Here is a 14,786-nt window from a genome sequence, read left to right on the forward strand (position 1 = left end):
TTTTTCATTTTTATTATGATATTATTATTATTATATTATTACTATGTTGAGTTGTATACTGAGGAGTTATGTATAGTGGTCCAAGAGCCATGAACTTCCACATGCACTACATACTGGTATGTTTAGTCACATCGAGTCATGACAGACACATTTGTCAAACAGTTATGCAGCTTGTTCTTTGGTGCAATGTGCTTGATTAACGTCCTGGAAAAATAAAAAAAATTAAAAAAAAACAGTTCCTGTTTTGGATAAGACCTAAAACACCACATAAACATCTAATGAAATTGCACAGGAAATAAGTTTGCACATCCATCTACAGGCATGCATTAACTGATGTGTAGCTACAACCACATCACTGTGTTAGTTTGGTAGTCTGCATCAGTCTGTGTTGTCAGTACAGGTAAACTCTCCAGAGGTGTCCCTCTCCGTAAACCATATGGCTTCAATACAGAGGAGTCTGATGTTAATTAGAGAAAGTATTCTGCTTCTGGGGTAATGAAAACGAATCGTTCATTCATGTCCTGCGCAGCCAATTTAATTTCTGAAACCTCTGGTTGAGTTTTGGAAAAATCACATTCCTCTGAAAATCAAACAGACGTTACAATCGAGCTATAAAATACACATCTAGACTCACGAGGACCTGAAAGAGAGACTCCTGGTGGGCACTGGAGAGAGTAACATACAGAGTAACTGCAAAGTAACCGTTTTAAAAGTTCTTTGTAACTTGGCTATGTAAAGGAATTTGCATTAAATGTTGCCAAATGTCGCAAACTCTGTCTACTTTTTTAACGCGTCTGGGCAAAAAGATCTCTCGTTCACCTGACCTAAATTTTAATAAATTCCAATTAAAAGTAGTGGAAACAATGTAACGTTACTTACATGCCAAGTTGCAGTTGTAGAGATGACGCGGTATGCATGGTGCTGAATAATATCTCACACAAAAAGAAAATTTGTGGGAACATAATTTCAGCCAGGTGCAAATACGGAGAGAAGTACTCAGTCGGCGCAGCCTGTGTGCCCGTTAAATGTAGAGCATCCTGACAAGTCCGCCTGTAGACATGACTCAGAAGTTTACGTTGATTGTGTGCATTGATATTCCAGCCTTCCCGTTCAGTGTTTGAGCAGAGGGTCCGACTGACTCAGGTCAGTGGCTGCCTGAATGGCTCCTAGTAAATGCACCACCCACAGTCACCGTGGGGCCATCTCCCCAATCCCCCAGCGACACTGACATGTGGGATAGCCTGCGTGCCACTTGTACGTTATCACTCTCAGAATTGTGCGTCAACACACGTGGTTGTATTAAAATAAGTTGTTATTTCTGATTTAAAAAAAAAAAAAAAAAAAAAAAAATCAGGATAAATAGAAAGGGTTGTGGGTTAAGCTTTACGCACGTGAAAGAAACGCCTTAAATGTCCAAAAGCACTAAAAACTGAATAAGGGTCGAATAGACAGCACACGAATTATTATTATTATTATTGTTGTTGTTGTTGTTGTTTGATTAATGTCTTAACTAACTTTAAAGTGGTCATAATAACAGTCAATTTTACGTTTAAAGCATTATCTTACTACTACGTCTTACTATATATCTATTAAATACAATATTTTTTACATGCAACATAAATTATTTAGTTTAAAGCGTTATATTTGTGGCATAAATTGAATAATACAGAATAAATGAAATAATTTTTCAAGTAATACGGTTTCGTTGGAATATATTTTATTTTAATTTGGTGGATGTGACGTCCCTTCCTCCTTCACTTCGGAACTTCCTGTTTGGAACACCGCTAGAGCAAGAAGGAGGAAGAGAGGAGGGTCCTCTCTCATATCAACATAAGGAGATGCTTGACGTCTATACCATCTCTTACACACACACACAGAGTTAACTGTATCATCCGGGTTGTCGTTTAAGTTTAATCCCGTTTAAAATTCCCCAAATTCATTGGAAAAATCGCTGTCATTAACAACGGACCGGTAAGAAACAGATGCTAACGCGTTAGCTCTCAATGGCGCCAGGCTAGTGTGTTTCTTTATCTGTCTAACCGAAACTAACACACAGAGCGTATTAGTGTAGCGAATGTTCGTTTCGGAAAATTACTATGCGGTGGTTGTTTTGGTAGACTTTCTAGAATTAACCCGTTTCAGACATATTAGAATGTTGTGTTAGAATTATGTTAGAATTGAGCTTGATAGGATACTAATTTTATGGACGTAATTCTGTAATGGGAGCTGCAGTTTGCTTGCTATATGGTTAAAAGTCTTCATCAGTGTCATTAGTGCAAAATCAGAGGACACGGTTTCATCATATGATGGTGTCACGAGTGTGACATCCTCCTCCTGGCCTGCACCAGGAGTTTGAGTATTCTCGAGGAGATGCTTGTTTTGTCATCTTTGTGTAACAGCCAAAATGCCCCAGTTCAATGGGGATATAAATAAAACCAATATATAAGCACACATTTCTCATATTTCTCATATTTTCATGGTTTGTGACTGCCGAACAACTCTTTCCTGGCAGCCAGATGAACGGAGCAGCATTCCCCTCCCCTACGGCTGAGATGGCAGAGATCAACCGTATCCAGTACGAGCTGGAGTACACTGAGGGGATCAGCCAGAGGATGCGCATCCCAGAGATGCTCAAAGTCGCTCCTCAAGGCCAGGAGGACCCCACTTTTGGATCACAAGAGTTCCCTCACTTAATGCAAGTCCCAGAGAGAATTGTGATTGCAGGTTGGTATACTCCACAACTTTCAACTCACTGTTGCCACTGATTAATATCTAACATTCCTCTATCAGTGACCCAGGACATTGTCTATCCCGCACCTGGAGGCGTCTTTACTCTCTGCATTAGTATCACGTCAGCTATTTGAAACTGAAATTAATATTTGTAAGCATGAAGGCATGTTGTCTTACTATGCATGTAAAACCTGCCAGAACTAATTATACAACTTTTGTATAGACTTCACAACACATGAATGGAAGTATACATGGAATTTATACATGTTTCAGGAGACAATAATGACCCCCAGTTCTCCAGACCCAGAGACTTGGACCTTATCCAGTCAACACCCCTAGAAGCACTATCACTTAAAACTCCACCCAGAGTTCTTACCCTCAATGAGCGACCCCTGGACTTCATGGAAGAGGAGCAGCGGGCTCCACCAGATAGTGAGGAGGTGGTAAGTAATGAAATCATGAATATTTTATTACTATGGGCGCTATCCACTGATTGTCCTATAAAAACAGCTTCCTCAATTCATCAGTTTTTATTGTTATTTTTTGTAGTTGAGGCCTCAAGGACGTCTACGTCGGGAACGCTCGGCCAGTGAAAATGCAGCTGTTCGTCAAAACAGTCAGCTGATGCACAGTGATTCAGCGTGAGTATTGCTCCAGACCTGATATTATTAGCATGGTGTCAGCTCCATCTTATCTCCTACATGCATGTAGTGGCATGCTGCATCTGTTTTGTTCAGTTTTTTTCTTTTGTTCCTTTATCATAATATAGCTGCATGTTTTCATTCTCACTCTAAGCTGTGTTTTTGCTGCTGAATGCAGGTGGTTTCGAACACCAACACTAATACACTAAAATCATGACATTTGAGGTGCTAATCAGTTTAAATTTGGCAATTTCTGGTTCGTAAAATAATTTCAGGACTAATGGAAGTGAATAAACATTTTATTTGAAGAACACACTGTCCTTTCAACAAGTATCACAACAAAACACAATACAAAATTCAGTGTAGTCATAGTGTAGGAAATTATAACTGGTACTTGAAATTTGCGCATATTAATTATATAATCATTATATTATCATGTCCCAGTAGCTTTCTGCAGCACAGTTACATGTGGCGTCCTGGTACTGTTGAAGAGGTCACCATCGCCTTTGTGATTGTGTGGCTTCCACAATGAACTAGTCAGTTTTTAGTCTGGATTAATCTAAAGTGGAATCACCCTCTTTGGCAATTCTGTTTTGTGTTGGGCGTGTAATTATTTAGTGTATTGGGCGTGTTACATCAAAGCATTGTGAGTAGTCGATGGGTTGAGTCTTTGTTCCTTTTGTTTTTTTCACTCGGCTGCAATTTCTGACAGTGACAGTTGAGGACAGTTTCTTTTCCTTACTCCTCTCCCTTACCTTCCTCCTTCTCTTCTGTCCTCTTTTGTGTCTTTCTTCCCTCTCCCTCTGAATATGTTGCTCTTAATGGTGGGCACTGTGCAGTGCAATCCCGCCTCCCCCAGCCATTGTCCACCCATGCCCCCCTCTCACCGTGCCTGAAGAACACAACCTGTACAGCGCTAGCGGTGTTCTATCTTTCCTCCAGTCCACTACACGTCGGGCCTACCAGCAGGTCCTGGAGGTCCTGGATGAGAACCCTCGCAGGTGACCGCCCTATCATCTGGTCATTTTTTTGCTTAAAATAAAAAAATAAATGGCTAATAGATGTTGCAATGGCAATTCAGACTGCATCAGATATTTTCCTGACAAGAAAAGTTACACAATTAATTTCTGCTACTTGTTTAGAAAAGATAAGAGTGTCACATGGTACAAGCTGCCCGGTGTCTAGAATTATGTGATCTTTTTTTATCTCTAACCTAGATAACAATATTAATAGTCAAAGTCACTTTCTATGCCACCTACTAATTTGAGGCTTTGCTTCAGGCCATCACTGCTAGAGATACCCGTCAAACACTACCATCACCTTTTGGGCTTCTTCAGGTGGAGGTTGACTAACCTACTTGACTTGAAATAAGAGTTGTCAGATCTTCAGAAAGAAGGTGGGCATCACTGATCCCCTTCAGGAATTTAGTAATTTATTTAGTAAGTAATTAGTAAAACATAGAGGTGTTCTACCAAAAAGATGCCCAAATCTAATGAACAGGCTTGACCACATAGTTCTCCTTGACGTTTAAAACTCCACGGTTCTCCACTGAAAAAATGAGCTCTGGAAAATGGTCTCAGAGAATATGAGCTCATTACTGAGAATAATAAGAAGCCGACATACACACCTTTCATCTGTTTGACAACTTTGAAGGACTGCGAAGGATGTGCAAGTAGTGTGCATGCATGCAGTAAGCTCTGTATTTCTCTATATCTCTTCTTCCTCCTCCCAACTCTGACTTTTTCCCACCTCTTCAGCAAACCATCACTTCGAGGGGGGTCGGCTTCGAGCTCCAACCCCCTGCATGACTCCAGGTAACTTCACCTGGCACTTCATTCTGTTCCTCTTTCCTTGTCCTCATCTTTTCCCAACTTACGTTCTCATTTCGGATGAAATATGGAGTAAAGTCCTGACTGCTAAATACTCATTTAAGTTTTGTTGCAGTTATTAAATTGTGAAATACACTCACTGGCCACTTAATTACACCTTGAAAGAACTCAGTGCACTTTTGAAGTGCCTTAATTCTTTGTGGCATGGTGCTGGAAACATTCCCTAGAGAGTTGGAATTGTTGACAGATTTGTCGGCTCCACAGCACATCCCCGCTCCCACTACGTTAGATTCTCAACTGACCATCCAAATGTCACCACAGAAAAGGAAGCTCCTAAAATGAGGCACTGTTCTTGGAAATTGTAGTGTCAGTTTCCTGTTGTTATCCCCCTGCAAACCTTATTTGTAATAAGGAGCTATTTGAGTTACTGTTTGTATCAGGCCATTTTCCCCTGACTTCTGCAATCAACAGAGAATTTTATCCCAGACAACTACTGCTTACTGTTTTGTTTTGTTTTGTTTTTTAATGATCAGATCATATCATATCAGGCTTCAGCTCAGTCTTTTGTTGTTGTATTTATTTTGTTTAGGCCTGCCTTAAATCTTAAGCCACGTCACATCTCTGTAGCATCAGAACATCTTCTTCTTGTATGGTGGCGCTTGGCTAGCATGAAAGCTGCCCAAAATCACGTCTGCAGTGTGGAAGTATATGACTGTGGAAAATGAAGTCTGTCTGACCGAAATGTGTAAAGTACGCAATGGCGATGTTTGGCGAAGTGGTAATAACATTCAATGCTACCAACCTGATTTGCTACCAGCAAAAAAAACAGAATACGCCAAGTACACTCGGCTGCATTTAAACAACAACAAGCACTGAACGCTGTGTCTAAAAGGAGAGAAAACTTCCCCGGAGACAGCGTGGAGGAGTGAAATAGGCCAGATAGGGTTTTGGAGTTTATAGCGCTGGATGACCAGCCCATTTCTGTAGTAAAGAACAGTCTGTTGGAGTTCCTGAAGTCAAAGTACAAGCCACCCTCTCCTTGCTACATTAGCTTTATCAGCTCTATTCACTGGACTCAGTGCAGTCGCACAGTTCACACGTGAGCTTGGAGATTACAAGTTAGATAAGAGAAGCCTTTATGAATCTCCAGGGAAGGAAATTTACTTTATTTAATATTGGATCGGGACTTGGATCAGCAAAACTGAATATGAAAAACAACCATGTGTTTATCATGTCTATGTGATTGGCCAGTAATATATCTATGTTAACATGCAGTTGAACAGATATACTTACTAAAGTGGCCAGTGAGTGTATATGTATCTGAAAAGTGCTTTCTTAATTATACATTCAGTCCTTACTTATCCAAGTATGTGATTCTTATAATGACTGTGCTCTTTTCCAGGCTCACATTATCAACATATGAACCCTCTCTGGACGGGACGGCCGACGACATGACTGTGGTCGATGCGACAACACTTCGACGTCAGGTTAGTTGTTAATAAATCTCAGCATTTCGGTGCAGCAATTGATTGTTAAACCCCTGTGACTGAGACTTTTTTCTCATTCATCAAAAGCTCATCAAGTTGAACCGCAGACTGCAGCATCTGGAAGAGGAGAACAAAGAGCGAACGAAGCGAGAGATGATCCTGTACTCCGTCACCTTGGCTTTCTGGCTTGTCAACACCTGGGTGTGGCTGCGACGTTAGAGGCAGCCTGTGTTGTTTCCATCAGCATGACTAAAGAACGCACTATCCCTATGTGTCAGACATTAGCTACTCGCTGCACTCAGCCTCTGTATGAGGAGACCTTGACATGTGCAAGGCCTGTTGTACACAGGGCTGATATTTTGATTTTGTTTAATACATGTACAGTTTTATTTTTTTACTCTTAGTTCTTTCTGTCTGTTGAATTTTCTTCATGTTTTGGTTTGATTCATAATCTTTGTGCCCACTGCTGAGTATGTAAATATTCGTTCATGTCACTGAACGCACCCAGAGACACAGGATAGGTTGGAGCTGCAGCGTGCAGCTTCATGGTGGTAACATGTCCAATATTTATTGCAGAGAGAGTAATGTGTGACTTTGAAAGAGGAATCTAATTCAACTTAGTAAAACTATAACAATGAACCATTGTCCTGTATTTTTATTTTATGTAAACTGAACATATTGTAATAGGTTTGCTATGAAGTGAAGAAGAAACAGACTCTCAGACTTTTGCCAGGCACTACAGTGGCTGACAGAGCTCAGTGTATTGCAAATATAGGAAATGTCTTCATAAGATTGACAGCACACTCCCAACACAGTCAGCCAAATACAGAAACGCAATGCGAATTGCACAAAAGACACCTGAAATATTTGCAGCAGACACCAAAAGACTGATGAAAAGGGTCATAATAAATGTTGATCTGTTATCAATGCCCATTATTCTGCAAGTGAATTGCATGTTGTTAGATGACTTAAATTACGAGAAAAAAAAGTGAAATTGATGTTTTCTTACTTTGATTGTGCTGCGTCTTATTTGTGTTTGCTATCTTCAGCTGCAGTGTCCTGAGCTCTCTGGGCCACTCTACTACCCTGTATGAAGCTGTTTACTTTTTGAATCTTAATATCTGCTTAAAAGTATATTACTGTAGATTTCATTTGCAGAAAATGGACCAAGTCAATTCAGAATTTATTGTTTTCATAACATGTACAACATAAAAACATACCTGGGAATTCTTTAACAACAATGCTAGGCAATTAATTACCTTTCACTATTTTAAACAGCTAATATAGATTTTTAATTGATTTACCCCTCATGGCCTCTCCCAGTCAGACCTTTAGGTGATTTTATTTAAAGCTGCCACTTGTCAGACTCAGTTCTGAAAGCATCATTCCAGCTCCTCAATCAGACAGCGAGGTGGAGAGGAGGTTTGATTTAGATTGGACTGGTAAGAGACCTCCACATCTTCTGGATACACCAGTGATGAAGAACTGATAGAGGGCCCAGTTGACTTCTTGCCATCACTCAATAAGAACAGTGACTTATTATGCGGGCTGAAGGTGGAGATGCTTTTGCTCTGGTTCCATGCTTCTTCATCGTCATCACTGCCTCCAGATATGACTTCTATTTTTGGTTTGAACGCCTGCTTGGAGGGGAACATTTCGGCATATTCTTCCACGTCCACATCCTCCAGATCAGGTAGGTCGTCGATATGCAGTGAGCAACTTGGTGTGAGTCGGATGGTTTCCAGCTGCTCTGCCTCCTCTAGTTCTGTAACCAGAGGCCCAGGACCATGGGTTTCTACAATGTCATTCACTTCAGGAAGAGGGGCTTGTTTGCTTACACTGTGCTTGCTCTCTGCTTCACTTTTTGTGAACTTAATTTCACCTGGGTGGCTTTGTTGTTGTTCATTACTGTCTACTTTCTTGCCTACTATAGTTTCTTGCTCTTGTAATGGATGCTCTGGATTCAAACTTACATTCCTCACAGAGTTCTGTGATTGGTCCTGGTCATCTCTCTCTGACTGCTCTCCCTGTACCACTTCAACTGGCTGTTCTTCTAAATGGTTACTGTTTGGTTGTTGGCTGAGTTCCTGTTCTGACTGACTCTGCAAGAACTCTTCATGAGCATCCAATGTGTCCTCTACAAAGGTACGGATCTTCTCTCCTTGTAAAGGAGTTGACATCTGGGTGCTTTCCTCACAGGGACTGTCTGGAGTAGTAGGAGCTTCTGTTTCCCCTGAAATTAAACAATTATACCATTTATAGATGCAAATTCATATATATTCTGAATGTGTGCACTAGGGTCATTAAGATATGTTCACCTTTCTCCTGTAGCTCTCGTAGGCGTCGTCTCTCTAGGGCCTTTTTGCGAATCATCGCCATCCCTTCTAGGCTGTCCTGGATTTTTCTCCGTTCTCGTGTCTCCCACTGCTCCCTTTCCTTACGCTCCCCTTCCAGGCCTCCCGCTTCCCATGCCTCGGCACATGCCCTGTCTTTGGGGAACACGGGGCGGTCATCTAGGAAGGTGAGCTGCTTGAGACGCACAATCATGGTCTTTCTGTAGTTTGGGATCTTTCTCACCACCTCATTCCCCATCAGGTTCAGAACTCGCAGATCAGGCAGGACCTCGAGCACAGAGAGAACCTCAGGCTCATGCAGCAGGTTGTGGGACATGTCCAACACACTGATGGCCTGACACTGACTCAAATGCTCTATGTCCCCCACAGTTTCCAGCTTGTTATGGGCAATCTGCAGAGTGCTCAGGTCAGGAAGGCAAGAAATGTTCTCTATGGTTTGGATGTAGTTGTTGGAGACGTTCAGGGTGCAGAGCTTTTTCAGAGGTTCGAGGTTTTCCAGCTTGTATATGAGGTTCTGCTGAAGGAACAAGCAGCGCAGATCAGTCTGGGCATCCAGGTTGTTGATGCGCTGAAGCCCATTGCTTTCCAGCCAGAGACACTTCAGTCCTGTGTACTCCTCTAAATTCTCAATGGTGGAGAAACCTTTGAAATGCAAATATAATGTGTCGTTCAGGCAAGGCGTGGAGTACAATTTGTTCTGCTTACAGTGGTCTTTGAGGAATTTCTTGGTCATTCGTGGCCCTGACTGCTTTTCATTTTTCTCCTGAGATGAGTCTTCCTCTCCTTTGTCATTCCCCAGGGTTTGTTGCGTTCGTTGGGCATCTCCACCTTCCATTTGAGTTGCTGTCACCACCATAGATTCCATGGACGTCACTAACAATACACCAAATCAGCAGCAGTAAAAGCTGTAATAATCTCTACTTCCTTTGAGTCTTCTTTCTTTTTTTTTCTTTTTTGTCTTATCGGCTAAATACCACTAAACAGTCAACCCTGTTAGCTTACGTTAGTTATCGTTTATGTTTGTTTCCATGGTAACGCGTTGTCGTGACGACACGGTCTGTCTGTACCGGATACAGTTCAGTGTGGCAGGAAAAGGTCACTGGTCGTAATAGAATTAAATGTTATGAGATAAATAATTACATGTTGTCAAGATGAAATGAAGAAACAGTGACAGTGAATTACGGTTTCATTCATTTTGAAACACTTATTCGTATTTAAACCTGATACCGTGTTAACGGTTTTTGTGGTCTGCGCGCAACGTGCTCACTGGCGCTTCCTATCTGGTTACCGTAATAGCCGCTACTCTCGTATAAAAGCAATATTTTTTTCTCATGAAACGCTAAAATCAGGGACATTTTCGGGGACACCTTTAGCTGTGTCACAGGCCAGCCAAAACGGGGCGACAAAAACAGGTTGGTAAGTCAACTTTAACAGGAAAGAAGAAACCATCCTCACACTGCTGACAATCGATCAGATCTTAATAACACATTGCATAAAGTAGGCTAACACCTGTAGAGGAAAATTATATTAAGAAATTGTCACCCAGAAACCTCTTGTCATTCAATGTGTTTATTCCAGAATCTGCAGTGGGACTCAGACACATACAAGGCACAAAATTGATAGTGGTAAAATTAGCAAAGAGTTCACACAACAGACCCATTTTATACTGCTGTCTCACAGGGTTCACACATTTCTAGTCTTTCTTTCCCGAGGGCTCCCAGAGATAACATGAACTGAACTCAAAGCAGTAAAATGACAAGTGTAATAAAAAAATGCCATTCCTCACCTCAGCAGTGTTTCAAAGAAGTGTTAAGTGACAGGGCTAATGTTTGAATTAGGATTTAAACACAGAAAAACACATTTCAAAGAGATGAATATATGAGACTAGGTGTTAATGGTATATGGTATGGTGTGATAGAGAATTTTCCATCACATACCCAACACGAAAGCGTGCAGACTGCAACCCACCCGAAACAGTTAAAATTAATTAAGGAATTATTCTTTATTTCTAAAATAGTCAAAGTTAAAGTATTGTGTGCTGTTTTGTTCAGTTTTTTGAATTAGTACTTTAAACATTGATAACTTCAAACGCAGATGCTGAGTAGATCTATCTATTTCAGCTCTGCTTTTTGTTTGTCATCTCCCAGGTCTTTGTTTCTGTCTTTACATTGTTTTTGTCGTGTCTGTTTTTACAGCAAATTGGTCAACATTTGATGTTTTTAGATGTGCTTTCTGGAGAAACCGACATGCTTTTTGCATTTCCATTAACACCCTATCGCGCAGTTGCTCTTGCAGGCTGCAGGGGGCGCCACTCAGAGCGCTGCGTAGGCTGAGAGGCGACAAAAACCAAAACGGAAGCACTTCACTGGTCCTCATTGTCTATGTACATGTACAGAGATCTACAGCGTATGGTTGTTCTGCGCCGGACACTTTTAACGGTTGCAATCTGCTGTCACTGACTGAGGCAACATGGCGGCGGGGTACGTCCTAAGTCGTGGTGCGCTATCACTAGGAATACATTGTCAGCGGGTCTGCAGGACTGTTTCGCTCCCGCAGGTCAGGGAGATAAAGCGGTGGATGAAAGCATACACGTTCCACATGGCAAAGAAGCTGAAGCTGGAAGGACCTCCGCCGCCGACTCCACGGTAACGTTAGCTAACGCAAGGCTTTACTAGAGAGCATCTCAAGGCCATTAATGCGCTAGATTCATAGGTCAGTGTTTGCCTTTTCGTTTCAGGAGATGGGGTTTTATTTAAATAGAAAACGCTCGGGCGGCATTTCCGTGCAGTTTTAGGAGCATGTGCGTCCTTCATTTCCAGCACGGTCTGCTGTAACGTTAGCCATCGTAGCTCCTTTTTTTGCCCAGATTGGTGAAAGAATATAACGTATGCAAACTTCTTATCGATAGCAACGTTTGTTCCATTAAGGTTTGTCTAGACCAGGGGTGTTAGTTCGGGGTCCACATTCAGCCCTTGATTCTGAATTCGATTAATTTCTATCCGTTTTGGTGCAAAGAAGAACAATTCAATCAGGAGAACGTTTACATGTAATACACTGTCCTTCCTGTTTAGTCCTGTATCTTAGGCTTAAGGCTTCAAATATTCATGTGGATTTTTGCATCATACCAACAGCCTATGCAGATTGTGAATTAGAGACTCAACTCCCATGTTTTACTGTCTTTCAGATCTCAAAAGCCTCACTGGGACTACCACGCTGAGGTTCAGGCTTTCAACACGCGCCTCCACGAGAACTTCTCCCTTGAGCTACTGAAAACTGCCTTCGTCAATCCCTGCTACCTGCAGGCGGAGCAGGAGAGGAGAAAGGGGTCAGGAGTGGACCCCGAGGTCACCGCACTTGTCCTGAAAGACAACAGCAAGCTGAGTGAAAAGGGGGCAGATTTCACCAAAAGCTTCCTGACCGACTGGTGCAGAGCCAGCCTCCCGGGCCTCCCGGGTGAAGGGTTGGAGAGCATTGTAGGGCACCTCTCCAGTCCAGAAGTCGTGACCTATGTGGCAAGAAACCTCGGCGTTGAGGAACTGACCATGAGCGCGGAATTCCCAGTTCCAGATGGCGTGCTCTATACTACATTCATGGCGTTGATCGGCGCGCTACAGGAAAGCAGCGGAGCAGAGCGAACCGGATTGTTTCTCAGAGTAAGAGCCTTGTTACACTGTATCGTGGGCAACCAATGGGTGACAGCCTGAAACACTTCAGTCCTGGTTGACTTGGCAGCACCAGCAGTTATTTGTGGTAACGACATATGCAAATTAAAGGGCAGAGAATTGTGAGAGTAGAAAAACAAGATATTTGTTTGTAATTAAGAAGTCCAGCATCATTTGACTCTCTCCCATCATTCTGTGGGGAACTGTGATCTGATTTTATACTCCACAAGGCATGAGTCTGTTTGTGACATTGCTGAGAAGTTGGTGGTGTGCAACCCTTTGTTTGGAGCTCTTCATCTAACAGCTCACTGTGGCTGATCCTTATTATTTTATTACTCTATTTTAAATCATTCAGCTGACATAAAAAATTTAAAATTGACAGTTTTTTTTATATCTCCTGACCACTTAACAGTATGCATTCATCTACAGATATCCGTTTACACATTACATTAGCAGTAACTTGATACAGAATTGCCATGAATATTGCTACAGACGCCCAGTTCATAATAGTGACAATATCCTAATCTGCAGTACTTTCATTAGTGGACCACATGTTAATAATTTGTCTACCCAAATATTCCTTAGTTAGCACTGTTGTTTTTTTTTTTGTTTTTTTACAGATGTGACATTTTCCATTTCCTTTTCCTATTCCCACCTTCTCCCATCTTCATAGGATTTCCTGGTGACTCAGCTAATAGGAAAGGACCTGTTTGATATGTGGACTGTGATCAACCCCATGGGCCTCCTCGTGGAAGAGCTTACTAAGAGGAAAATGCCTCTGCCAGAGCCCCGCCTCATCAGGTCCGCAGGAGCCAGTACCGTCCTGCCACTATACTTTGTCGGCTTGTACTGGTATGTGTGCCTTTGTTACCCACAGTACAGTGAATGCAGATTTTTATATGGAAAATGAATCCATAGTTAGACAGAGATGTGGATAATTCATAATAGACTGAAATATTTTTTCTCGGTTTGTTTGTGTGTTAATTCAGTGACAAGAAGCTTCTGGCTCAAGGTCCAGGAGAGACACTTGGAGCAGCTGAGGAGGAAGCGGCTCGTGTGGCCCTCCGGAAACTTTATGGCTACACCGAGAACCGCAGACCCTTTGACTTCTCTCCACAACAACAGCAGCAGCAGCAGCAGCCATTAATTCAGTCAGTCAGCAGCAATTAATGAAGTGACAACTCTTATGTTACTGCATACAATATTTTGAAGAGGGAGGGTACTGTTGGACAAGAATCTCATTTTCAGATTTGCCACAGATTTTAGAGAGAAAATAAGAAGAAAAGGTTCAAGCCTTACTCTCTAAAAACTCTCCGAAGTGTGGCTCTGTTGTAAGTTTCAGCTGTCCACTAACATTTGACTGTGCCCTTGTAAATAATTAAAGCCATTTGGTTTACTTTGTGTTCTGTTATGAGTTATTCCTCTGTAATAAATATATATATAACTATGTACATTATGGGTCTTTCTTCTTCGTTGTGTTTTCTGAGACATAATTGTATGGATTAGAACTTGCCATCTACTGTGCACTGTATCATTTGTAGGTTGTCAGGAGTTTAAAGAATGGCCAGTCATATTTTTGGTAAAGGTATGTTTCAAACTGTTCACAGCTATTAAAGTGTGTGGGTGTCTGGGACTGACCTTCCAAGCTATCATTATTATCATTTGGACATTTTTGGATTTCTGTCAAAAACAAATCCAGAAGGTTTTTATTTGAATTTTACTTGCACGTCATATGGGGTGTTTTATGCGTGCATATTTACATAAATAAAAATACTGGAATAAAATCAACAAGTCGACGGAAACGCCACCTTTCCATATCCTTGATTGCCCCGTGGTGTTGCAGTGATAATGCTCATCCGCATAGTGGCGCTGGTGGCTGGCAATGACATTTGCGCCGAAAGGCGTTCAACCAAAGATATCTCATTTGAGAGACAAGACACTTCACGGTCTCTTCTAACCTTCGCTGTCCGTTGCATTACAGTAGAAAACATTAAGTCATCCTCTACATCCATTGCCGGTTTCCAAACACCTCACAGTCCCAAATGAAGAGAAACTTTTAAAACTGACATCCATTGCAAGAATA

The 14,786-nt window shown here is 41.7% G+C and overlaps 4 protein-coding genes across 6 annotated transcripts in view; 2 read left to right on the top strand and 2 right to left on the bottom strand.

Moving 5' to 3' along the window:
* The window catches only part of megf6 (multiple EGF like domains 6), a 57,497-nt gene extending 56,101 nt beyond the window's left edge, over positions 1-1,396 (bottom strand). The window contains exon 1 of one of the 2 annotated variants that reach the window (XM_047593652.1): positions 880-1,396. In XM_047593652.1, the coding sequence (XP_047449608.1) occupies positions 880-962 (83 nt within the window). In that variant the 5' untranslated portion in view covers positions 963-1,396. The remainder of the gene's footprint in view (positions 1-879) is intronic. The other variant, XM_047593653.1, reaches the window with a different exon arrangement.
* Positions 1,397-1,754: 358 nt separating this feature from the next.
* Positions 1,755-7,326, top strand: mffa (mitochondrial fission factor a). Of its 2 annotated transcripts, XM_047593658.1 has the most exons (8): positions 1,755-1,971; positions 2,513-2,724; positions 3,004-3,173; positions 3,280-3,371; positions 4,211-4,372; positions 5,129-5,185; positions 6,603-6,687; positions 6,775-7,326. In XM_047593658.1, exons 2-8 carry the CDS (start codon positions 2,517-2,519, stop codon positions 6,904-6,906), a joined length of 906 nt encoding a protein of 301 aa, XP_047449614.1. In that variant the 5' UTR covers positions 1,755-1,971; positions 2,513-2,516; the 3' UTR covers positions 6,907-7,326. The 2 variants fall into 2 exon arrangements, with proteins under 2 accessions (XP_047449614.1, XP_047449615.1); XM_047593659.1 differs by lacking the exon at positions 4,211-4,372.
* A 527-nt stretch (positions 7,327-7,853) lies between these two features.
* Positions 7,854-10,451, bottom strand: dnaaf1 (dynein axonemal assembly factor 1). The gene is made up of 2 exons (XM_047593654.1): positions 9,006-10,451; positions 7,854-8,920 (listed from the first exon to the last, which is right to left on the bottom strand). Exons 1-2 carry the CDS (start codon positions 9,904-9,906, stop codon positions 8,070-8,072), a joined length of 1,752 nt encoding a protein of 583 aa, XP_047449610.1. The 5' UTR covers positions 9,907-10,451; the 3' UTR covers positions 7,854-8,069.
* A 971-nt stretch (positions 10,452-11,422) lies between these two features.
* Positions 11,423-14,154, top strand: mrpl44 (mitochondrial ribosomal protein L44). Its single transcript, XM_047593657.1, has 4 exons — positions 11,423-11,686; positions 12,226-12,694; positions 13,377-13,555; positions 13,693-14,154. The coding sequence occupies exons 1-4, from the start codon at positions 11,511-11,513 to the stop codon at positions 13,871-13,873; spliced, it is 1,005 nt and encodes a 334-aa protein (XP_047449613.1). The 5' UTR covers positions 11,423-11,510; the 3' UTR covers positions 13,874-14,154.
* The last annotated feature ends 632 nt before the right edge of the window (positions 14,155-14,786 follow it).

Source organism: Mugil cephalus, chromosome 9, assembly GCF_022458985.1.
Source record: "Mugil cephalus isolate CIBA_MC_2020 chromosome 9, CIBA_Mcephalus_1.1, whole genome shotgun sequence".
Classification (NCBI taxonomy): Eukaryota; Metazoa; Chordata; class Actinopteri; order Mugiliformes; family Mugilidae; genus Mugil; species Mugil cephalus.

Coding starts and splice junctions, on each gene's coding strand:
- mffa (XM_047593658.1), top strand. CDS start 2,517: ATGAACGGAGCAGCATTCCCCTCCCCTACGGCTGAGATGGCAGAGATC. Junction 3,372..4,210: donor CTGATGCACAGTGATTCAGC/GTGAGTATTGCT, acceptor GGCACTGTGCAG/TGCAATCCCGCCTCCCCCAG. Junction 4,373..5,128: donor CTGGATGAGAACCCTCGCAG/GTGACCGCCCTA, acceptor CCACCTCTTCAG/CAAACCATCACTTCGAGGGG.
- dnaaf1 (XM_047593654.1), bottom strand. CDS start 9,906: ATGGAATCTATGGTGGTGACAGCAACTCAAATGGAAGGTGGAGATGCC. Junction 8,921..9,005: donor ACGAGAGCTACAGGAGAAAG/GTGAACATATCT, acceptor GTTTAATTTCAG/GGGAAACAGAAGCTCCTACT.
- mrpl44 (XM_047593657.1), top strand. CDS start 11,511: ATGGCGGCGGGGTACGTCCTAAGTCGTGGTGCGCTATCACTAGGAATA. Junction 12,695..13,376: donor GAACCGGATTGTTTCTCAGA/GTAAGAGCCTTG, acceptor CCATCTTCATAG/GATTTCCTGGTGACTCAGCT. Junction 13,556..13,692: donor TACTTTGTCGGCTTGTACTG/GTATGTGTGCCT, acceptor GTGTTAATTCAG/TGACAAGAAGCTTCTGGCTC.